The sequence below is a fragment of the Lonchura striata genome, chromosome 1 (assembly GCF_046129695.1).
Source record: "Lonchura striata isolate bLonStr1 chromosome 1, bLonStr1.mat, whole genome shotgun sequence".
NCBI classification, from domain to species: Eukaryota; Metazoa; Chordata; class Aves; order Passeriformes; family Estrildidae; genus Lonchura; species Lonchura striata.
In genome coordinates, this window is record NC_134603.1 from 50,618,440 (window position 1) to 50,643,881 (window position 25,442).

The 25,442-nt window shown below is 37.3% G+C and overlaps 1 protein-coding gene across 1 annotated transcript in view; it reads right to left on the reverse strand.

Moving 5' to 3' along the window:
* Positions 1 to 794: 794 nt before the first annotated feature.
* The window catches only part of LAMA1 (laminin subunit alpha 1), a 96,586-nt gene continuing 71,938 nt past the window's right edge, over positions 795 to 25,442 (reverse strand). The window contains exons 40-63 of the mRNA XM_077784268.1: positions 25,002 to 25,140; positions 23,712 to 23,805; positions 22,463 to 22,579; positions 20,879 to 21,061; positions 20,447 to 20,601; positions 18,489 to 18,632; positions 17,114 to 17,247; positions 16,786 to 16,936; positions 16,141 to 16,265; positions 14,723 to 14,873; positions 13,475 to 13,619; positions 12,723 to 12,864; positions 11,509 to 11,623; positions 11,171 to 11,341; positions 10,595 to 10,746; positions 9,921 to 10,106; positions 9,294 to 9,456; positions 8,087 to 8,199; positions 6,844 to 7,033; positions 4,751 to 4,909; positions 3,505 to 3,658; positions 2,775 to 2,908; positions 1,489 to 1,711; positions 795 to 1,031 (exon numbers count right to left, since the gene is read on the reverse strand). Of these exons, the coding sequence (XP_077640394.1) occupies positions 871 to 1,031; positions 1,489 to 1,711; positions 2,775 to 2,908; positions 3,505 to 3,658; positions 4,751 to 4,909; positions 6,844 to 7,033; positions 8,087 to 8,199; positions 9,294 to 9,456; positions 9,921 to 10,106; positions 10,595 to 10,746; positions 11,171 to 11,341; positions 11,509 to 11,623; positions 12,723 to 12,864; positions 13,475 to 13,619; positions 14,723 to 14,873; positions 16,141 to 16,265; positions 16,786 to 16,936; positions 17,114 to 17,247; positions 18,489 to 18,632; positions 20,447 to 20,601; positions 20,879 to 21,061; positions 22,463 to 22,579; positions 23,712 to 23,805; positions 25,002 to 25,140 (3,601 nt within the window). The 3' untranslated portion in view covers positions 795 to 870. The remainder of the gene's footprint in view (positions 1,032 to 1,488; positions 1,712 to 2,774; positions 2,909 to 3,504; positions 3,659 to 4,750; positions 4,910 to 6,843; positions 7,034 to 8,086; positions 8,200 to 9,293; positions 9,457 to 9,920; positions 10,107 to 10,594; positions 10,747 to 11,170; positions 11,342 to 11,508; positions 11,624 to 12,722; positions 12,865 to 13,474; positions 13,620 to 14,722; positions 14,874 to 16,140; positions 16,266 to 16,785; positions 16,937 to 17,113; positions 17,248 to 18,488; positions 18,633 to 20,446; positions 20,602 to 20,878; positions 21,062 to 22,462; positions 22,580 to 23,711; positions 23,806 to 25,001; positions 25,141 to 25,442) is intronic.

Here is a 25,442-nt window from a genome sequence, read left to right on the forward strand (position 1 = left end):
TTTGCACTGCCAAAATACATCATTTTTCCCAAATAAGATCCAAATTGTTTCTTCAGCAACACATCATTTCACAGGCATCTGTACTGTAGAGATGCTGCTTGTCCTGAAGCTGAGTCCATGGAAGCATAAACAGGAACATAATCCATCTAGCCAATGCATCTATAATGAGTGTCAGAAGCACTGGATAGTAAGGCACAAGGAAAAAGAGCTGGAGCTGCCCTATGATGTGTAACTAAGAAAATTCTATTCATTAAACTGAATCTGAGACCTTCAAAATTATGCCTTTACTCAGTCTCCTACTCCCTCTGCTGGGCTATGTCCACTTGCATTTCATATAATCAGAGCCATATAATGGCCCGGATTGGAAGAAGCCTTTAAGATTATCTAGTTCCAATCCCCCTGTGGTGGGCATACTTGTAACTTCTCAGCCTACCAGGTCTTTTTCTTCTAACTAAAATACATGGACAACTGAACTACATGAAATAATGCAGTTTATTGTAGTTTTATTATGTGGTGCAAAATTATTACCTTCTTAGAAAACCGCCAACACACAATAAAGTGAAGTACTGTCAAGTAATCAAAAGAAAACATGCTGTAAACACTGATTAATAAAACTTCCCAAAAGAAAAATACTCAATGCCATTAAAATTGTTGTAGAGGTATTTGTTGTTTAAAACAATTTTGTTAAAATGCAGACATGGAGCTTCTGATTAAAAAATAAATGACCTGAGTTGGAAAACAACCAGAAAAATCAAATAGATGCAGGTTCTTATCAGTTCTTCTTTTCATTACAAAATGAGAATGCAAAATAACAGATCAACCAAAAAAACCAAAAAACCCTCTCTCAATCCAGACAGGCTTTGCTACAGTTCAGTGCTCAGCCCCAGGGCAGGAATGAGGAAACACTCCACGCAGGTCAAAAGCTCTGCTAAAGTCAAACAATTCTGTATGTTGGCCCTTGGTCAAAACAAGGTTCCTCAAACAGCCACGGAATGAACTCTTGCTTGTGAGGCAGTTTTGCTTGACATCAGCTGAAAAACAAGCAGGAAATACATAAAATTTATTTCCACCAAACTGAAAAAAATACCAAGATCCAGGCTATTAAAAATTTTTTCCCCTCTGAAAGAGATAAAACCAACACCTGAGGAGCATCAAGTTCCATTCATGTTTGTATGAACTGTGACATCCCAACATGGACAGTCATTGCTCTTTTCAAGCATAAGCCGTGCACAGCAAAAACTTGGCAGAGTTTTCAGAAATAATTCTTGCCAGGGGTCAATGAAGATGAGAGGGAAAAACAGAGGAGAAAGCCCCTCTGCATGGCTGTTTCTTAAGTTAAAATAGAAACTAGAAGGATATGAAGCAACAACTGAGCTGTACACAGTCACAATTCCCATGGCAAATCAAAAAGGAGCACATGTTAAGAGTCACTCTTGTGAGAGTAAGCACAGGCGGGACAGAAGGAAAGGGAAATATTATTGTACCTACCAGGATAACCTCCAACATAAATGGGATTGTTCGTATCTGCAGATGTTGAGTGGACGAAGGGATTATCAGTGTGAACCAAATTCCCATCAATTACCAGTGAAATGTGATGTTTGCTTTTGTTTGCTTGAAGCTTGTGCCATTTCCCATCACACAAGCTATTTGTGCCTCTTGGTTCGTATGTAGTCGTTATTCTGCCAGCTCCATTGTTGACATGGAATAAAATCTGTACAAACAGCCAGATGCCAATGAAGATATAAAGTAAGAATACATGAACTAATCTGCCTAGATAAAAGCACGATCACACTGGTGCAGAGATTTCCACTTTAAATGTTTGGCAATATGCACAGTTAATATTTACTTTGATGGGTAGAGTAGATCCTTACTAAAGTGTTTTTTAAAATTTCAAACAATAAGGTCTACCTCTATGCAATGGTCCATTGATACACTTCACTAGGGATTTCAATGTTTCTTACAAATACAAATCAAGACATTTTTCACAGAATCTGATACTTCAGATCTGAAATAAGAATCACTGTATATAACTGAAGAGAAAGAAGAATGGCCTGAAAGCACTTGTCATTGCCAATAAATGCACTAGTTTTTCTCATGTATTTATTTTTCAAAGCAGCAGACATTTCCTCAACTCTGCAGTGAGGATTAATATGTAAGTATTAACTGGGAAAATATGTCCTGCAGAAATAGTGATACGTAACACTGTCTCCAGCTAGGAAGCTTTGAATAAAAAATGAGCTATTTCTGCAAAAACAAATACTTAAAAGCAATCAAGTGTATATTTTTTTATGCAAGACATGACTGGAAAGCTATGTATATTGATTGTTAAAAGGTTTATGGAGCATAATGGCCAGTAGAAGTAGAGAATGAGTTAACTGCTCATGAATATTGAAGAAGCGGTTACAAAACAGTGTGCATTGTATATGCAATATTTTTCTCAAGGACAAGGATAGCTTTGTGGCAGAAAAAGTATTAAGCAATAAAAAAGATATATATATGATCTAAAAACAAGGTATATAGTACAGGAGGTCAGAGTGGCTGCACACTAACATAAATTACACTAATTAAAAATCCAAAACCTTCCAGTGACTTCTGCTAATCACACATTTTATCATATGATGGCAGTGAGAAACCGAGACAAAGTCTGTCGCATATTTGCTCTGTTTCTTCCATGACACTTCACTGGTGCATTATTCCATGCACTCCAAGGGCTCTAGCCTCCCAGTTTCAAGCAAGCCCTGTGAAATCAGTGTGCCTGGCACAGGGCAGCCTACCTTGCCATGTACAATTTCCAGCCCAATTGCGTCAACCTTGGCGCTGCTGACGCCGAGCAGAACGCCGTGCACCGCTGTTGTGCGGAACTCCAGGGTGATGTTCACGTCAGACCGCACTTTGTAGCCTTCTCTGGCTGAAAATAAGTTAGAAGCTTCTAGCAGAAGACTTGCAACCCACAGTACAGAGTTAAATATATACATTACCACTAAAAGGTCTAAAGGACTTGTTAATTATGCTGCTGGTATGTGACCTTGCAAAACCTCTGGAAAATAAGTTTCCAAAATCATAATTCCCATTTTTTACTGGAAAAGATAACTTCCCAAGTAAGGTTTTTTTCAGTAATTCAGATTTAATTCATTCTATCTCATCTATAAGAAACAGTAAAGAGCACGAATGTAATCCTTCGTGTTACTTCACAATCTTTTGTCTTCGTATTCTTTATCAGACCTTAATATCTGAGCAGGGGTATTCTTAGCTAATAAGAAGTAGTTCATTTCTTTCCCAATGCTAAAATCATTATCTCTTTTATTTGTGCAAGATAGCCCTTTGCAGAAATGACCACTTTTGGATGAATGAAGTAAAAGGACTCAGTTAGAAATCCATATACAGGGCATGCGCTAACTGTGTGAGGAGTCAGTTAATTACACACAGTTCCAGTAAGACCTGAAAGGAGTATGTTTTCCTTAACATTAATTCAGTAAGGCACTCTTTTCATTTAATGACACTTACCAAGAGCAGCAAAGCCACTTCCATCAAAGAAAGTACCATCTTGCACTGTTTCATAGCATTTATTCACAGCAAAGATAGAGACAGGACTCTCATTGTCCAGCTGATTGCCATTAATTGTCATGTTACCAATGCAGGCGGGAATACTGTGACTAACCTAAGCATATGGAGACATAAGAGACAGTTTAGTATAAACTGCTGCAATGCTCTCTCAGGGATTCACCTGATCTTATTGTAGATAAAATATTATCTGAACAAAACACAGCAGAACCTAAAATATTTATGTATTAAATTTCTAGTATTACGTGTAATTATGTAAGGCACATAATGTCTTAAAAGTCAAAATCAAATTGTTTAGAAGCAGAGTATACACTGTCTATAACATACAGGAAGAACTGTATTTGCTTGACTGTGAGCAGGGATACACCCAACAGTAAAAACATTCCAAACATGCTGCATCAAATTAATGAGTAATCAAAAATTTTAGGCTATTGTGCAAGTTCTCTTCATCAAAATGATTTATCTGAATCACTCCAGAAAGTGGCTGGGCATTGGAACAGGTTCCCCAGGGAAGTGTTCACAGCACCAGCCTGACAGAGTTCAAGAAGCATTTGGACAATGCTTCAGTCACATGATGTGACTCTTGGGGTGTCCTGTGCAGGGCCAGGAGTTGGACTTCGATGATCCTTGAGGATCCCTTCCAAATCAGGACATTCTACAATTCTATGAGAAATATTATCATATCACTGGAATCCTCATTAATATAATGGGCTGCAACAAGGAGGAAGGTGACAAAACCTACCCTCTAAATGCATGTATTAAAAATATGCTTTAATCTAAAGACATCTAAACCAAGTCTTTCAGAGATATTTAAGGTGCCTAATTTCTGTTTGTATGCAATAGGAATCAGGTACCAAAATGAGGTTGTAGGTCGTGTTTTTATCTCATATTGTGAGAGACAGGAATTTATATTCTTTATTCATTTTTAACATGGAAAATGAAAAAAAAAAAAGTTCTGTTAAGGGCTATTACTAACACACAAGGATATAAGCTGTAGCTGGACTCATTAAGCCATAGAAAGCTAGAAAGATTTATCTGGTAAAGGGTCATTACTTTCCTTGTTGCTTCTTTCCCTAAGTACTTCTTAGCCTGTCAAAGACAGGATGCTGGTTTAGATGAGTTTGCTGCACTATGCTCATTCTAGTCTTGTAAAATGCCAGAGGCACCCCCTCACCCCAAGCCTTCTTACATTCCCAAGATTCTTTGGTATGTAGTCTAAGGGGAGTCCTCCCACGTAGAGCTTCCCTTCCACATCCAAGGTGCTACCATCTCCCAGAGCATTGACTGCTACCAGTTCCTGTCCATCCACAATGATTGTGCCTTTTCTTTTAACATATTCCATCTTTACCTGGAAAAAAGGGAAGCGTGCAAACATAAATGAGTAAGCTAAATTTGTTACCTAGCCATCATGTGCCATAGAAATAAGCAAGACAATTGTTTAGTGGTTCAATTGCTTTGACATTCTGTTCTGGGGCAACCTCTTGAAATTCTTCCTGAGGCTAAGACCATTTCCGAATACAACTGAGCAGTTAAACAGCTTTCTTGCCTTCCCAAAGGCTCACAATGATTTCATAATATTCTGCCTAAGGTTTTCAGTATTTTATTATTTCTTTAAATCACCAGTTTATTGTCTTAGGATATGAGCAGGTCACTGAGTTTGGAGAAAGGCATTCTGTGCTGGCCTCCTGCAATTATTGTGCTGCCCAACAGCTGAGACATCTCAGCTGTCTGAAGTGCACATTCCTATGCTGTCATTTTTAAGATAGGCAGTGCTATGTTTTCCAGTTCTGTCCATCTTGTTCACTTTTGTCCTTATGCCTGCCTTGCCCTAAAACAATTACTCACATGTGGCTGAGGGAAGTCAGCTAGCTATTTATTCTTCTCTATTTACTTTTGACACCACTCAGATTCATGACTAGGTTCAACGTGAAGTTTCATGAACATTTGGACTGGTAAGGGGATAAAATGGGTAAAGGGTGGTATGAGCAGAAGGCAGAGAATGAAAAGAAGTGGTGCTTCTTTCAGTAGCAATGCATATTAGTTTGCTTTGATTGCAGACAGACTGTAATAATCACCCCCAATTGGGAAGTGGTGTGACAGCCTTAATCTCTGAAGAAGCCTGAAGCTCTTGTTTTGTGTCCTGGATAGTAAAGATAGGTAAGCTCTTGGATGCAATCTGTTCAGCTCTTCAAATGTAGATAGTGTCAGTAGGAGTTTTATGTGAGTATGTGTAATTTTTAAACATGCAGCTGTAAGTCCTAGAGCATTCTTCCTTTCAGGGAAGGCAGCAGAGCTTAACTGTGATATCTCTGACAGAAGTTCACATTTCTTTTCTTCATGTTATTTTTCCTGTTTTTTCTTCTGCTGATTATTTATAAAAAGCAAAAAGAACTCTGTTGATTCCCAAGGCACCTAGGAAAGCTGGCAGCTTTGTGTCATCAATCACTTTGTCCCACAGAAGCCACTTCTTAGAGTGAAGGCTTCACATACGGATAAGGGAGGGGAAGCTTAGCAGGATGAATACTGTCAATCCTCACCTGCCTTTAGGAAAAGGGATATCCTCAGAGTTACTTCTAAAACTCCTGCAAACATCACAATCACTTCTCACACAGAAAGCCAGAGCCAGTAGCAGGGGGGTTGCTTGGAGGAACTGGGCCAATAGAGACTGACTCAATCTTCGTGCAAACGCCCCGAGTGCTGTGTGACACCTCCAAGCTGTAGACATAATTTCTCCTCAACTCGACTTAACTCAAGTCCTCCATTCATTTCAAATGTCCCCCTTTCTCATGTTGCCTTGACCAAGGAAAGGAGAGACAGTGCTTCTCTGTTGTCACTAGCTGCTGTGACATGCTCAGGCAATAAGCGGCAAGGGGGAGAAAAGAAAAACGTTGCACCCACAAATCTGTCACACTGTCACACACTGAAGTGCAGGTCTTTAGTGACACAATGCATTGAAATCTCTCTGTAGCAAAGGTCAGATTTTTTACACCTCTCTGTTAGGTCCTTCTCTGTTGAAGATGATCATTACTACACAGTTGGTAAACTATTTAATTCCTAAATAGTTTGAGATACTTGACAGTAGTTGGAAGATGGATTTGATGTAGAATTAATGACAATTTTAAAAGGAAATAATGATCAAATAAAAGGTTTCTGAATGACTTCACAATTGGGTTAGAACCAGTGTGCTTTTGCAACACAGAAATTACACAGAAAAGGCAAGCAAAATCCATACCAGTACCTCCAGGGAAGAGAAAATGGAGCACAAGATTGACAACCACCTACCGTATGCCATTTTCCATCACTGACAACAGCTGGGTGAAGAGCTACTGCTTTTCCTTTGCCTAAATCAAATGAGAAATGGAGCTGTCCACCATAAAGCTGTAGGGCTGCATAATCAACCTGGTTTTGGTGAGCCATGTAGTAAATCAGGCCACTGGAGGCAAAGGTTCTGAGATTCAGCTGGACGGAAAGTCTAGACAATAAAAATTCAGTGTTACTTAAAGGTATTTCTTCTGCAGTGATGAAAAGCTTTTCTGGACACAGAGAACAGCCTGAATCAATTTATTGTTATGAAAGGAGATTTATTATTACAAAGGCCAGAAAAGTAGAATTTGGGTTGATTTTAAGAAAGCATGATGTATTTCATAATGGAAATCAGTGCTGTGCCTGTCAGAAAAAGAAAAAAGTGCTTGTCAAAGAGTGAGATGAACTTTTAGAGGGACAGGCTCAGCTGTTTGTGACTGCAGGCTTGCTTATTGCCCCAAGAAAGGAACCTACTCCAGGATAACTTTATGGCATCCATTACTATTAGCCAGGCTTGCTGGGATATTATGGGCAGACTGAGAACAGAGGGAGGCTTAAAAGGTAGAGGAGATGAATGAGCCATTTATTATGGAGACACCAGGTTCAGACTACATGGCATCAATCATCTGCAATGTCCTTTGCTCATAAGCTGTAACAGAAGGGCTAAAGGAAAAAACACACTTTTCTCAATGCCTGCAGAGACTTCCTGAGCTGAAAGAAGCAAATACAAGTGACTTGCAGTCTGTGTGTTGGGAACCTTGCTGGGAGCTCCTCAAACAGGTAAAAGAGGTGCACACATTAGGTTTCAACAAAATGATTCTTCTCAGTAGTCTTTTCTCCTTCAAGTGCACCTTCAAACGTGAAAGGTGCACTTGCAGAAAATAGGGAGCAGAGGGTGAGATGTCATCTGCATAAGACAAAGGAATAGGGACCAAATGTGAGCTCTGTATGTGGAAAAAAGAAATCCAAGTACTTACAGAAGGAAGAGTGAGACTCAAGTCTGAGAGGAAAAAAAAATGCAGAATTCTGACCATGAATTACTAAACTCATGATTATTAACCTGGGATATGGTACTTCTTCCATTCAGAGCCCACAGAAACCTGAAGTGAGGACCATGTTCAAAGCTGGCAGTGCACTGATCAATCATGAAAACCATCACTGCACTTCTTGCAGCTCAATACAACATAACACTGTGTGCATGGGTAATTTGGGATATACTCACTTCTTCCTGACCGCAGACTGATTGAAGAGTAGGGTCAAGTGGCTGCCTTTGGCAAGTCCAAACTGATGGGCACCTTGAACATGATCAGGCAGCTCATCTTTTGCACACACTACCTGCTAATGAAAGGAATTTATTAAGTAGGATAGTGTCAGGTGCTGCCCAGCAAATGTTGAGTCACAATGGGCCTGCATAGAGCTTTGTAGGAAGCAAAACTAAGCCACAAGATAACCACAAAATACACAGCAAAACATCAATTAACTAAACTCGTAATAATTCCAACCTATCTTTAGGCTCAAAAAGAACTGGATCTAATGATTAAGCTATGTCTTGTAGACAGCACTGAGCTTTTCTACTGAGAAATGTTTGTAGTTTGAGACCTATTTTATTAACTTTTTGTCTTAATTGATAGCCCTTTTGATAAAAAATGCTGGAAGGTACAATTTCAGTGTGAAAATCTTATAGGTTTGGTAGAAATATTTTCTCATTTTATGAGGACACATATTTTTGTTATGATTTGGGATATGGAGAGCTGAGTAATAGAGTATGAGCCAAAGCTACATTTTAGCTCTAAAAAAGACAACTTATTTCTTTTTATAATCCTAAATTGTATGTATAAAACCTTGCTTTCTGTTGCTACAAAAAAATGGTTTCAGGATACTTTGGAAACCCTTCCTTATAAAGATGTGCAGCTGCAGGAGGAGAGAAGTAATGCTGCCTTCTCTCTTGGGAACAGGGACTGTGTGAGAGGTAACAGGTCCCATGCAAGCTGCATTCAGACACTGTATGTCTCTCAAGGGGTTTATGCCTCCTCTCTGACACAGAGCAGAGACTGCATGTGTGTGACCAGGAAAATGTGAATGCAAAACTGCACAGCTTATGCAAATCTGCACTGAGTCCCTTTGGCACAAGTACATAAAGATAATAGTTACTGTCAAGTCCTTCTGTTGGGAGACTATCATTCCACTTTATCTTTTTTTTTTTTGCTGCCTGAAGAGTGATAAACCTAACTACTTTTGCATTCCAAATGGCCAACAGGTTGCTGCAAAGGTTAGTATCAGTTTTTCTAGAGGAACCAATAATTTCAAATCAACAGCCATTGAACCATTCCATACTGCAGAGGAAGCAAATATATGCAGTCTATAATTTGATAATTCTCCACAAAGAAAGGGCAAAAGAGATGGTAACTGATCTTTGCTGCAATACATACTTTTTTTGTGTCTGTGAGAGGTCTCAGGGGAACTGGTAAAGCCTGAAGTTCAGGTTGAATCACAATGTTTGATGGCTGTACAGCTGTTTTAGGCTTCTCAGACAGAAAGCAGCTGTCCATATCCACATGTTCATACTTCATGGAAGTGGTAAAATATAAAAGCCTGTATTTTTTAAAAAAAATACATTTTAAGAGGTGCATTTCTGCTTATTTCCAAAACAGAAGGAGAGTGTTTTATAAGGTCTTTCAATAATATCAGGAGAAAAGGAAAGAAGCGGTATCTATGACAAACAGATTGAGAAGAGGCAAATAATCTGTCCACAGAACAATATAAATCTACAACATTTCTGGAAAACCAATCTGTCTGTCACTGATGATGAAATTATAGTAGAGAAAGCTGTGCTTTGTGCAGCATCTCCGTAAACATTAAAGACATTGTTAATACTGTTTAGAAATATAGCTGGTAATATCCATTGTCTGGCTGTTAAAATACTCAGATCATGAGTATCATGCATATCTTATGTTAAAAAACAGATAAACAGAAGTGTCATGGAAGAGATCACAAAATACATTTAAAAATTACTATACATGGTTTTCCAAAACAAGGCAGTTATCCTTGTGACTTACTCCTTGTTAAAAATAAGGTTGCTGATACAGCCATGAAAGGAGCCAGCCAATTTTAGCCCTAAGATGCCCTCTCCTGCTGGAATGCCACCAGCGTAGAAGTTGGAAATATTAATGGGGCTATTTTCTGCTGCTGAACCAAGCCTCAATTCTGCAGGTTTACTTTCATCCACCTGTACAGTTATGATCCTGAAAAGAAAAAGTAAGGAAAACATTCAACAAGGTCTTAAAAGAGTAATTTTCAGATGAAAAGCATTCCTATCAGCTTCAAAAACATCCTCTTCTAATAAATAAATATTCCATTACTTTTATAATCCTTTCAATGTCTTAAAACTGGAAGCCCTTCTTTTGATGATTTTTAAAATGTAAAGTTTTGTCAAATATCTCTCTAAATTATTTTGATAGCAGTGTATCTTTTTTCTAATGCTATTTAGTATATTTGTACTCAAGTGCCCCAAGCTGTTCTAGAGATTTTGAGAGCTTTAGCTACACCTCTATCAGTAGCTGTATGCTGTATACAATTACTATGGAAATCAGAACATCTGCATTGACAGAGAAAAACACAGGCCTGATTATCCCACCTAATAAGCTAGCGAAGGTAATTCCTCAGAGAGTGCAGTGAACTGACAACAACATGCAGTAATTAAACAGGTAGTACTCTTTGCAGTCACATGTACCTCTTATTCCGAATTAGGATGACAGAGTGTTCTTGTCCATCACTGTATGTTCCATTAGCAGACTGAAGAACTACTTTCCTAGTACTTGCTCTATCTCCAGCATTAACATGCACTGCAAGATGACCATCAATCAGCATGATGGAAAAGAAGGGCTGTAGATTTAATCAGAAGATCAATTTTTAACTGTAGCTCAATTTTCAAAACACTCATTTAGTGTTTAAATAGAACATACATGGAAAAAATTTACTTCCAAACTTGTTGCAAATGTTTTAATGAAACTCAAAGACTAGTAGGAATTTTACTGGCACCTCTCAAAGTGCAAGGCCTTCTAATAGCAAACACAAAAGCTGAAAATTTCTCCGGTCAAACTTGCTCTAGGTAAAGTGCAGGAGTTTTTATTATACACTCACACCCAAACACTCTCTTAGAGCAGGAAAATAGTAAGATTTTATCTTTAGATTATAGAAGATCCAACTCTCCATCAGATACACAATATATATATAGCAACCTGACTTGGTCTTACAAAATAAAAATGGCAAAAATAATCTTCAAAACTTCTTTGTTTTCAGTACTTGCCAAGTGTGCTTGTCTTCGCTGTCGCTTTTCCAGTCCCTTGCTGAGTCCAACGAGGATGATGCCACTGCTGTTCTTTGTAGCAAAAGTTGCCATCAGTTCTGACTCTGGGTTTAAGGATTTAGGTAGCAACTCAATATATCCACTGTTCATGATGCTTACACTGTGAATAGGCTATTTTATGAAGAACAGAAATAATTACTGAACTTATCCACACATAGTGTCAGGTAATAAACAAATGAAATATAGATTAGATTATTTTAGAATTTTTAAAGATAAATCTGTTTCAACTCACTGTAAACACAAATATTCACTATTATATTAAAATAAAGATCTCCTACCTCCAATACACAGCCTTTTCTTACTCCATATGAATTTCTAAGCAAGTCAAAGGTGGAACGAGATATTTCCAGATTCTTGATGCATCCCACATACATTCTACTATTAAGACCTTTCCTGAAACACAAAACAAGGCTTTCTTTCCAAGGAGAAGTACTTGGAATTTCCTGTGAGAAAAGATTAATTTCTCTTCAATAAGAAAAGAAAGAGAGATCTGTTTTAAAGGATGCAGTCAGTCTGGTGTAAGTGAAGAGTTTAAGTTTTACTCTCAGATGCTAAATCTGGTCTTAAAAAGAGTCAAAATAATGTTGTGCCCAAATTAATACATATAAGTGTGTAATGCTGTCCTGTCAGGTCAGGTAATTTCCCAAAACTTTAAGGTGAATCTTCAGCTGAAAGAAAATTAATTGTGTAAAAGGGTAACTGTAGCTGACTACCATGCAGATTTTCATTTTTCAAGTCTGGAGGATGCCTGGTTTGGTTCCTGGTTTAAGGCTGAGAAATCTAAGGCTATCTTGCCATAATCCCTTAAAGGCTGGAATGCCAGCTAAGATTAACAAGTCTGCACTCTATAATAACTGTGCAGAGACCAATAATGTCGTCAAATTTACGTTATTGTCAAGAGCATGCAGAAAGTTTAATTAGATTTTCTCTTGCCAGTGGAAGAAATGTGACTTTGCAAGTTCAGTACAAATGTGTAATACAAAAAAAACCCATAAACTAGAGACCTGCTATAAAGTATGTATTTGCAATGTTTTCTGTTGATCTGTTCACAGTTGGTTTTCCTCTCTTCCAAGTTACTGAATTACAGGAATTTGAAGTACAACTTTCATCCTTAAGTGCAGTTTTGCCCATAAATGCCATCTGGAAAACACAAGGCTCGCTGAGGTAGAGACCAAAGAAGCATCATTGCATACAGCAGAGCTAGATGCTTGCCCCAGAGAGCAGAGGAGAGAGCTGTGGCAGCTGCTGTGGTGGAAAAAAACCTTGGAGGAAGAAAACAAAACTTTCTGATCTGAACTGCAACATCAGACCTACTAGTGGAAAGCACCATATCAGAGTTTGAAGTCAAAGGACAGATGAGGTATACATGGCCGGAAACTAAACTTCAGAATTCACTGTTTTTCTCAAATTTCAGAGGAGATAAGGGTGTGTAAAAGTTTTCCCCTCACTTTACAAAAGTCGTAGCAGAGGTGCAAAAACTGAGACACTTTACCTCAGAGCCCTCGATCTTGGCAGCCCACCAATGAAGACTGGGTCCTTATCAGAGCGGTTCAGGTCTGAGGCAACCCCAGGAGATTCTCCTTGCTTGGTTTCTTTATAATTAAGGTTATATGCATCCATGACTGCCAGAATTCCTGCAAAGAAAAGAGTAAAGATCTGGAGAAGGACATGAATACATATTTTTTCCTTTTGGCAATCTCGTCCATAATAAAGGAAAATGTATTCATTGACTTGGACATGTATGGACAATCTTATTTCTAGAGTAAGCAATTTGTTGTACTTCCAGCTATTCTGTTAATCTCATTCATTCCTCTCTGCCAAAACTGAATCTGGAGTAGTCTACAGGAAAATAGATACATATGAGAATATGTTATAACTATTAGCACATATGTGTTATTGCCAAAACAAAGGCCCCCACAAAACAGTAACACTAAGTAATATTAAAATGCAGAAGAGAAAATGCGATCCCTCATCTACAGACTCAGACAAAAACTTTCGGTCTTTAAAGACTGTTGGTATGGTTTTGTGCAGCAGTTTCTAACTATCTGGTCTATGTGAGATGTGCTAAGCCAAATACAAGATTTGCACCGTAGTCCTTCTAAAAGCAAAGGACCACAGGTGTGGCTGCTAAAGACACTGCATTGGAAGTGATCAAATTTGGTTGCAGTGATGTTCTCTGCAGCTATCTTATATATTTGTATTTGTAAATATGCAGACACCCAGTCTTTTCAATCTGTAGCCTACCTTGCTTCTTATTCCGATTGAATGAGATTTTATACCAGGTTCCGTTGTTGTAACGATTCTCCGTTGTAAGAGCAAGAGGTCCTGAACCAAGATCAACAGTCACCCTCACTTTGCCATCAACAAGCTCAAGGGACAAGAAGTCTCTCTGAGAGGATGAAAAAAAAAATGCCAAAACAAAACCAGATTACATTACTGGAAATAAAATCTTCCTAAAGAATGCATGCCTGGCAGGTTTGGCCTACTGTGTGGAAAAGATTTAGTAACTCTTGTACCTGTACCCTGTACTATTTGATAGGCCCAAGATGCTCATCTTCACTTTATTTAGGAAAATTAAGTTACAAGTACCTCACAAGGATGTATTTTTTTTTGTTATTGCCCTTACTTAAATGTGTCATGAGGTTTGATTACTCAGCAGAAGAATGTTTAAATAACAAAGTCACATTTTCCTGTTTTTGAATGACGTTGAAAGTAATTTGGTTTGACAGCATAATGATCAAACACTACGATGTTCTTTCTGCAAGAAGCAAAGACGGTCTTCACAGAGTAAAAAAGACTTTCTGAATTGCATTGAAGGTTCCCCCTCTGAACTCTAAAGCTTAAATCAGATATTATTGTGCAATGTATTCAGGCAGTGAGTACATACAGCAAATGAATAATGCAGTGGCTCTGAAAGAATTTGTACCCAAACAAAGTTTTTCCTTCCTTCAGGAACAGAAAACCAACATCTAAGTACGTAGTAAACTGCATGGCATGACAATGAAGGTCTGGTGACGGGTCTAGGTTATACTGCTTTTGCAGGAGTTTCATTTGATTTGTTTCAGTGTACTGAATTCATATCTTATGGATGTAATTCAATATGGTTTTTCATTATTATATTGTCCTTCTGCAAGCTCAATTCCAAAACATTTTTACATTCTGAAAAGGTTCCTCCAACTGAAAAAAACTAGTTTGTTATCCTTACTGTTTCCTTTTCTATCCTTTAGTTAAGTAATCATTAATCTCAGTCTAAAATAATTTCTTTTTATTCTAAAATTTAAATAAATTGTGAATAATTCTTTTCATTGTTTAATTTTGCCCTTGGTTTAGGTAGATATTTGTTCTAATGAGTTGTCCTCTAGCATTCTTGTCTTTAGCCCTTTAGCTTACGATGTCAATCACAAGTGATGGCACAAAACTACAAAAAAGTAGCAATATGTTTTAATATATGTAAGCTGAATGACAGTTAAGGAACCAGATCCGTGTTCTTACAGTGCCATTTGAAGCAAGGTAGAGAAGAAGCCCATTTGGTGAAAAGGTACTGAAAGATATTAGTATCTGAGTCACTGTTGAGCGGAGTGCCTTCTCCACAACCGAGTATCCACTGCCATCAAAATGGAATGAGGTGTCCTCGTCCTGTGGGCTACAGAAGTAGAAAACCAGTATAAAAATGTTAATTGAACATTTGGGTTTTTTTCCCAGTAATTTTTATATAAAATATAAGAAAAGTTAGGTCATGGAATAGTTTGAGCTGGAAGGGACCTTAAAGCCCATCCCATTCCACCTCCTGCCACATGAGGGACAGCTTCCACTAGACCAGGTTGCTCAGAGCCCCATCCAACCTGGCCTTGAACACTTCCAGGAATGGGACATCCACAACTTCTCTGGGCCACCTCATCCAGCATCTCGCCATGCTCACAGTAAAGACTTTCCTCCTAACATCTAATCTAAACCTTTCAGTTGTAATCCACTACCCCTTGTCCTGTCAATCCATGCCCCTGTATATAGTCTCTCTCCATTTTTCTAGCTGGCTCCCTTCAGGCACTGCTCAGTCAGTGCAGCCTCCAGGCAGTAGTTTATAAAGTGTGGGGAAACACGTGGATCTTGATGGAATGAATAACTGAAGGATTCCAGCCAAAGGCCACTTTCATTATGCAGCCTCACAACACACGATTTAGCCATGGGGAAGGATTCATACAAGATAAGTGTTTTTCCCTTATATACAAAAATGAAAGCCAAACCCAGTGATTTCCTAAGGGAAAAAATAATTGTTACAGCATACAACCTCTAAATTAAAACACGTCATCCAGTTCTCAAAATGCTTTTCATAATTGCACTTACAATACATGATCTATTAGCCCCTTTCCCTGCAGTACAAGACTTGTAAAAAATATCTCATACAATCAAGCAGCACCCTCTGCTGTTTCTGCGTGAAATATTCTGCAAAGGGAATATGGACAAGCATATTTATTTTTTATTCCTTAAACATAAAAATGGTATTCTGCAAAAGGCACCAAGCTCTGTGCCTACAGTTTTGTTATCGATTTTTTTTATAAGACTGCTTTACACTGTTTCTTACCCTAGGAAAGAATAAATCTGTCTTACAAAAAACTACTGAAAAGCAAAGATTTCACAAGTATTTTGGTTCACTGGTAGTCCCTACTTCTCATCCACAAAATAGAAAGCAACAATAAAATTCCTCTGAGAAAGTGATTCAAAAATTGGAATTCCATACAAAGAAGTTATTTGATACCACTGAGACATTGAGATTAACGTGCTCAGAACTGTAAGTTAATGACCAGTAAAACAATGCAATTTGAGCTCCATATGCTTAGTTAGTACAAAATATAATATTACAAATGTAAATTACTCTAAACAAGTTAAAAAAAAAAAAAAAAGAGACCAAATACCTTCCAAAACAGCCATTGCACTTGCCCTCTCTTTCTATGTAGTTCCAAAGACCGATAGATTTGCCATTCAGGGATGCTTCTCCTAGGCACCCTTTAAAATGGGTCACCTTAACAGCAGGTGATTTCTATAAGAAATGAAATATTTCATGAATATAATTAATGTTAAGTACTCTGAAAATTATGCAGCAAAATTTTTGCTTGGCTGTTTTCCTTGAACTTCAAATTTGTTAGATATAAATCATAATAAGAGAACAACATGTTTTAGTTTATCTATTAACAATTATAATAAATTGAAATAACAATAGATTAGTACATCAAAAAAGTAAAATAACTATGCCCTTGACCTACTTACACATTCCTCACAGCATGAATAACAATTGCCATGGAACAAGCAAACAAAACCTTTTGATAATGTTTATACATGGTACATGCACACACAGACTGCCCTGGGTAAAACTTTATGCAAAAATTTCTAGGGAAAATTAACTTCAGGATACAAGAAGACCCTTAGAGCATCTCTGCTTCATGCTCAGAGTACTTGGCATTTCTTGATGAAGTAACCAAATCAAGCCATTATTTCTAAGGCAAAACTATTTCTCAAACATGTTCAAAACAATTAACAGAATGCTGATCTCAGAATCTAACCTTGATCTGCCCTCCAAGTCCTCCAATAAACATTAGGGTTGACTTGTTGACATCCAATATGCTGGCTGTCCCCAGAGAGGTTCCAGATTTAGGTGAAGGCTTCTGATTGGAGTTCATTTCCTCTATGCTAAGAGTACCTGTTTTTCCAAACCTGCCAAATACAAATACTAATAAATAGTCATAGAAATCACCAGGCCTAATCAACACATACATACTCTTGGCTTCTCTTTCTAAAGACAAGAAAAATCTCATCACTGAAAATGAGTGGACATCGTTCAAACAGTGGATGCTTTGTTTACAACACTTATGACATTTTCATTTTATTTACCTGGTGGCATGTATTCTGTGCCATTTGTTGTTGTCGATTTGTAAATCAGGATATTCCACTCTCGTTGATCCAGAGCCCAAATCCCAAAGAAGAGCTACCTTACCACGTCGCATCTCCACTGCCAGGAAGTCTGGCTGAAAAACAGCAGAGCCTACTCTAATTCACGGTATCAAACGTGTATTTTCACCAGTAACATGGAGAAAGTCTTTCCAGATTCATGTGCCTACATCCCATATAACAGGAGTTGACATTTAGTAAAATCAGGTCTTTCACTCGCTTCTAATGAGACAAAACTCCCTGAGATTATATGCACATAGCTGAATGTGTAACCTGAATGTGTTCAGGTTATATGCAAGTAGCTGAATGTGTTCTACTGCAAGTAGCAGTCTGTGAAAAAGTACTGTCCCATGATAGTGTGCCACAAGGAACTAACAGCTGTGCATTTCTTGGGATTGCAGAGGGAATGAGGAGAGCAATGTGACAGTGAGCCATCACACTGCCTGTCAAGTGGGTGGATGCTCCGTGCTCATGAGAGCCAGCTTTAAGAAATTTAGCTGTATTACCAAGCAAAGGCAGGACGCTGAGACACTTGAGCATGTCCAGAGAAGAGTGACAAGGCTGTTGAGGGACTTGGAACACTAGCCCTATGAGGAACAACTGAGGGAGCTGGGGTTAGTTAGCCTGGAGAAAAGGAGACTCAGGGGTGACCTCATCACTCTCTACAACTTCCTGAAAGGTGGCTGTAGTCAGGTGGGGGTTGGTCACTTTCTCCAGGCAACAAATGTCAGAACGAGAGGACACATTCTCAAGCTGTGATAGGGGATATGTAGATTGGATATCAGGAAGAGGTTTAAGAGTGATAAAATATTGGAATGGCCTGCCTGGGGAGGTGGTGGAGTCGCCATCCCTGGATTTGTTCAAAAAAAGACTGGATATGGCACTTGATGCCATGGTTTAGTTAAGGTGTTTAGGGCATGAGTTGGACTTGATGATCTTGAAGGTCTCTTCCAACCTAGTCATTCTGTGATTCTGTGAAATCATTTGACACACTCCAGCATGCTGTATGAAAGTATCACAGCAGGCATTACACTCCATGTGGTTAATGTACAACACAGGAAAAGAAGGGGGAGTTTCAGCACAGGGCCAAGAGGCAATGGCTGAGGAATCTGGTGGTTTTATTGTTTAACTTTGAAAATCTCTGGAATCACCTAAGGCACAAAAATATTTCTACCTCTAGTGAACACATCCATCTGCAAGGGGCCTCACTTGGTTACTTAGTTTGAAATCAAGTAAGAAAAGCATATTTAAGACTTTCAAAAGTAATTTAAGACTTTTGACTGCCATCACCTTCAGTAAATGTACCCCAGAAACTTACCTTTCCATTGCTACCCAAGTAGAACAGAAGGTTATCTGGTTCAGCAGTTTTCACATTGAGTGTTAAGGTGTTGTAATTTGTAGATGAAATTTGGGGTTGATAGGCACGAATGCAATCTCTGTCTGCTGATACTGCAACTTTAATCTGGGGGGAAAAGAAGAAGACAGCATCTAAGCAAGTCTCAGTTACACAGCAATCATTGGTGGAGTATATATTTAGCTTCTGACCAGCAAATGCAAACGTTTTGCTGAGATACTTCCATACAATCTAAGTATTTGCTACCTTGGTTAGATTTTTGCAACCATCTAGGTATCACTTGATAAAGAGATTCACAAGAGAAAAGTATGAAATCTGTCTTAATACATTCACTTAATTGGGAGGTTTGAAGCACTAAACAAACTGTTCAAATGCCTCAGAAAATAACACTAAGTCTTGGGTCAGAAGATCATGCAGCTGCAAAAAGCCATGTCAAAATATCAAAAAATAAAGATATAGAAATTAAAAATGTTTTAAAATAAAGGAAACCATTTCTAATCTACCTGGAAAGATTTTTTTTCTTTTGAACAAATTAAGGAGACTGTAACAATTCTGGTTATTTCAAATTTGTAACAGTTTACACAATATTTAAAAATATATTTGTGAATATATGGCAAGTTCAATTTTTAAAGATTAAATAAATAATATTCCTGTTGTCATATCCCTAAGACTACTTTTTAGTAAACTGATGAAAAATTGATCCAAGCTAAATGCAACCAAACTTCCAGCAGCTTGGCAGTATAATGACAGAAAATCCATCTTAGCAAGAAAAAAGCCTTAATTCCTTTAACTTCATGGAATATACCTGTAACTGCTAAATGCATATAGCACGCGTGTGTGTATGCACGCATCTGGACCAGATATATAAAGTTTCTCTTGTGCAGCAAAAAATTACAAACAAAACAACAAACAAAAAAGACCAAACAAAAATATAAACTAACAAAAAACCCAAACCCCCACAAAAAACTAAACCAAAACCTTTAACCCCTACCCCCCCACCCCAAAAAGAACAAATTCCCCCAAATTGGAAAAAGGGTCTTTGCTAACACTTCATTTCACCTTGCCAGGAACTTTTGTGGCTTATGACACCTCAGAAAATACCATTCTCTTTTTTTTGCAGAGGATTCATTAAGCTTCAGTAGACTGTGACAGAGAAGCAATAACCATATAATTAAGAAGATTTGCAGAAAGAACTGAGTGCCTTCCTTTTTTAAAAAAAAAACCTCCCTAAACCTCACAATAGCATATCCACAAGTATGTCAAAGGCATACCAAAAATTACTCATTGCAAAGTCATTTTCATATTTCTCTCACAGTCTAATGAGATCCATAGTACAGTTGATTCACTTTTGCTGTCTTTAAGGTCGAAGCAGAGGTTTGAAAACAAGTACACTGTCTTAAAGTACTCTGGATACTCAGCTGCTTCTTGCAAGGAACATATGGCCATGACAGGCCATAGATGGCAAATTTATCAATAGAATCAACACTCTTGACAAAAAGTTTGCAATGGTAATTGATGTTATATGGGGCACACCACACCAATCTCTAAATAACCTCAAAAATTAACATCTCGTACTAAAGAGAAAAGCTGTACCATCCTCTAACTCATCTCCTTCTTATCAAAATCACTCATGACTGCTCTCTGCCATACTATGTTACATTATTTTTATAGGAACCAGGAGGAAATAGCAGATAAATTACTAGCTGGATGTTCTGACAAACTCACAAATGCAATAAGAGCCTTGATGCTAAAACCTTAAAATGTTGCCAGTATGATTATGGCATCAGTCAGTGCTCTTTGAACTTCACTGAGACTCCACAACAACAACCAGGGATCTTGAAAGTAAATTTTAGGCTCCTTATCTCAAATAACCTCCCTGCTAAAAGTGAAAATTCATTTCAGTCTGGGATGATAGAACTTACAGATGCTGCCTGCTTGCGGGCCTGGCTGATAAGTTCTTTAATTTCAGACAGGTTTCTGTTCAGGTTCTCCTCCAGCATTTTCAAAGGTTTGAGTCTATCCAATAAAAGACTTGCTTGTGCTTCAACTTCTTTAACTTGTTTTTCAGCTTTTAATGCTGTGGAAACATAAAAGAAATGCTGAGGCAGGGTGAAATTGCTAAAATACTTAGCCAAGGTAGCCAGCTTGTGATCATTTTGGTTTCAGCAACTTTTAACATCAGTAAGGGATATACATTCCATGTGAATCCTCTAGAGGACTTGTTAAAAAAGTAAGCATATTTTTACTGAATTAGGAATAAACTCTCAGTCTATCAGAATCTTATTTAATGCCTGTTAAAACTGAATATTAATACTGCTTCTGCAAGCAGTTACATTGCCACAGAGCAAACTTACCAGCTTTTGTTGAATCAGTTATGAGTTCACTTGTTTTCCTCAAAGTGTCATTAACTTGGGACAATGTAGAAGATGTATTCATTAGCTTTTGACTGAACTCTCCAAAGTGACTTAAATCTACCACAGCACTGGTGTTTGCAGACACAGCCAGCTCTTTCACTTCCAGCATGTATTTCCTGGTATCTGAAATACAGGTCCAAGGTTAAAAAACATTCAAAACTTTCATAATTTTGTGACTAACAAATGCCTGGCTTTGTAACTGCAGCTACAAACATTGCCAAAATACTAGGAATGCCGTCAGTTACATTCCTGTCATAGTAAGAATTGCATTCTTGTTTCTTTGGGGAACTTGGTTCTGCCTATCTCATCAGGAAGTTTGTATGAATGCATCAGGCTGGTAGTGTTTAAGTTCCCTACATGAGTGTTGGCACCCTGAGAAACTTTAGTCTGAGATTAAAGATTTGAATCCTATGCAAAGCTGGTGAGGCAGAAGGTCTATTACACCCTCTGGTTTTGGCTGCAATCACCTGTATACTGAGTGTACACCCCCAGTCTCAGCCTTCCCCTTACACCCTCTGCCCACAGGAGTTGGAAGAGGCTGCAGCTGGCAAAAAAGGCCTGAGTTAGAGCTCCAAGGTCCTCCGTCACCACTTTCTATGCAGAAAGCAATGCCACCACCAATCTCTGACCAGAGGAAATAAAAAGAGACAACTTCAAGAAATATAACAACAAAACTGAAATCAATATTAAGCTGTGAATTAAGGAAAACACTCCTTAATTTTCAATGTGTAGCTTTGTGTTCAATAGCATCCTGCAATTCATATCCAGTGTATCATCACTACTATTACCCTTTAGCCTGAATTAGGTCTCTGAATTGCAAAATGGGTATTTTAAGGCTTTGAATTTAGCATTCTAATCCAGATTCACAGTAGAATCAAACAACCCTTGCAAGAGGTCTTTATCAGTGTTTTTCTAACTTAAAACACATTACTGAGTTTGGCAAAGTATTTTGAATCCTCTTATTAACAACTTCAAAGTAGTTTTCTCTATTAGTTTCCGTGAACTTTATGTCTTGCCTTTATTCAAAATAATGACTGAAGAAACGGAATTCTGTCATTTTAGAAAAACACAGAAAAATAGATTTTAATCAATTAAATGAAGTCTGGATTTACAGCAAGAAAACATTTACATTCAGGCTGTAAAATTCACAGATTAGTACAAACAAATTTGAAGCAAGCCAGAAAAGAATGTGAAATCTCAGAGTTCCATATGTAAATTTCTCTGCCTGTGGGATTAAATATTCTATAACTTCACTCTCCTTACATATCAGTGCAATTATATTTCTATCAGAGCCCTTCCTGATTTACAGCAATGTGAAATGTGAATCAGACTACAGACCTTCTATAATAACCCAATTATGTTTATCGGGTTTACTGAAAAGAATGCAAAATATTTAGGAGGTTAAATGAAGTCTCCAATATAGTTTATAGCTAGGTCTCTGCAATCAGATAATGAACAGGGTTTTATTACAATTGTACTAGAGAGTTCTGTAATAAGGAGAATGCCAATATAAATTTCACTTACTGTTAGGCAATCCTCTGAGTGCCAACAGAGAATCATTAAGTTGGTTGCCAATTTTATTAGTACTTTCCTGAATCTTTTCTACTTTTTTGTTCAACCCATTCAATCCAAATAGAAGCCCTGTTGAAAGAAATAACATATGCATAAACAGATACCATACAATCCACACAAAACCGAAGTATTCATTTATCTCATCAATGGAGCTTTCTTTTTCAACAGAAAGAGCATTTTACAAACAGGAATGTAAAATGAATGAAGTGTAAATAGATAAGCTCCTATGGGCACTACTCTGTTCACAACTACCCTTTTTGGCCAATTCTATGATACTGAATGGCTACAAACAGCGAGGAAAAGGCTATAAATTAAGATTATTCCATAACTGTGAACTCTAATAATTTTTACAGTGTTCTTTATGCTTTATGTTATCTAACAGGAGCCAAAGAAGTGGCTTTTTTCTATATACTTGTGATCTGTTTGCAGAATCCTCTCATTAGAAATTAAAATATGTAGAATAGAAAGAACAAAAAAAGGTCATTCTGTCCATCTGAATTACAGAAAAATTATACATATTTGTAAACCACTGGTATTGCAAGACAACACTATTTTACAGTTACAGTTTATCTCTGTGAAACATTCTCTTTCTGTCCAATTTTGTCAAAAAATTAATTTAGGGTTTGCTTCTGCTCCTACACAAAGCCTTTGTTCAAAATGCTCTTGAATTTTCATGGTGTAGACTTCAATGCCTTGCTAGTATCTCTGGAGTAATAAAAAAACCAAAAGTATATTTTGAGTTTATGGAGAGAAAGAACTTCAGCTTTTTTTTTTTTGTATTTCAACTGTCCATCAGGAACAAAGAAAAAATGATTAGGATTTAAACATGTTATCTTACATACCTGTGTGATCCATGATTTATTAACTAAAAACAGATTAATGGAATTTTCAAGAATTATGTTTCCTCTTAGTCTAGTACACAATCTCTAATGCTTTAATTCATAAAGTTTGCAAGCACTGCTTATAGGTAAATGGGGTAAAGGTAAAGGCCAAATTTTTAAATGTTCTTACCCAAAAAATGAAAGTACTATGAGAACCCATAAAACATTAATCTTAATTGCATGATAATATGTACATAGTCATATACATATATTTACCTTAGCTTATGCTCATTAAAAAAGAAATAAACTACACAAAAAAGCACAAAACAGAAAATGTGGAAAAGAAATAGAGGCAGAAATATGAATTCTATAGAACTTACCATCACCCTTTTTCTTCAGACTTTTAGCTTCGTTCTGAAATTTGGAGGTAAGCAGTAGAGCTTCTTTTCCCAGAAGACTGAAAGACTTCTCTGGCTAAAAACACAGACATTAGGTTACCACATATGAAAAACAGAAATTCAATTCAAAACATTTAGGTATTTTCAGACACCTACATAAAGTTATTGAACATTCTTGTTATTTATTAAATATTCTACCAATTACCTTATTAAGCATCCATTAAAATAATACAAGTTGTTATCCTTTATTCAAGAATGTGACATTGAATGTCTTTGTGTTGAATAATTTAAAAAAGACAACTGTGAAACAAAACCTACAAGATTTTAGTTTCAATACTGCTAGTGATTTCGTGTTGTCTTTTTGTAATTCTCATTCCAGACCAAACTGAAAATTTCCAGCACTGAGCAATTTAAAGTGAGATATTTCAAAATCAGAGACTTAGAATCATTCTTTTACCTTTCTCCAACTGAAAAAAAACTGGAAAAACACCTTGAAGGATTCATGCTGTAGACAGCTTAAATAAGACAGAGTGCTATATAAAAGCACACAAGCTCACAAAACAATGTTAACTATTTTGATCACTGTCATGTAAATGCATTCCCACACATTTGCTTGTGCAGGTATAATGTGCATGACAAAGAGATGTGAAGAGGAAATAAAATTATAGGAAACTGTTAAGATCAGATTGGGAACTGGTCTGGTTTTTCTAACCTATTATTTCAGTAACAATCTGGTAATCTTTGCAGGCAGAGGGATGGTAGATGAGACACAAACATATAAACATATATTTGTTATAAAATGTCCTCTACTAAGCAAAGTAGCTGTGTCTGGGAATATCCAGATAGAAATGGAAAAGGGATATGTCAAATAAGGAGATCATTGAATAATTCCAAAGGTGGAAGGGAGCACTAGAGGTTTGAGAAATTAAGTTCTACAGGAATACATGTCAGATGCCTGACATAAACCCTCATAGAATCAAGTCCAGTCCAGCTAAACATGCATTAGACATTAAAAAGCAAACAAAACAAAGGGCAAATGATACTGTGGCAATGAGAAAAGCAAATTAAACAGAACTTGAAATGTGGTGTCATTACTGCCTTGGAGTAGGGGTTTAGGATACAGTACATACTAGCTGGTAGGACAGGCTGCCATCAAGGACATGCCTCCATCAAGATGACTCAAGTTTTCAGCAAGTGCAGAAACAGCTAGAACAAATATTCCTAAATGAGAAAGGGGCAGACATAAATTAAAATACTAATTTTGATACTTACTAAATCCAAGGGGCCATTCACAGCTTTAGATGCATCATCTGCCAAACTCTCTATTCTTTCAATCACACTTTGGACACTGGAGTGAGTGTAGATAGCAGCAGCTGTGTTCAGAGTCAAATTTCTCACTCTAGAAAGGTCACTGAATAGACAATTAACAAGCAATTCTGTTTTCAATCAAGCACTGATTTCTATGTCTTCAATTACAACATGCACATCTTTCCAGAATACATGATGCACTCTGAAACAAACGAGCACACCTTGCCCAACGTTGCATAAGGGGCTTTCAATTCATTATTTTGAACTGAAAGAACCAGAAAAAAGATTTTCAATTATGGGGCTTTTTCATGTTTTGTTAGTTGCTGTTCTGTTTTGTTCCATTCCATCTCTTTTTTTTCTCCTATTTTGCTCCCTTTTGTTTATGTTAGTTTTTTCAATTTATAA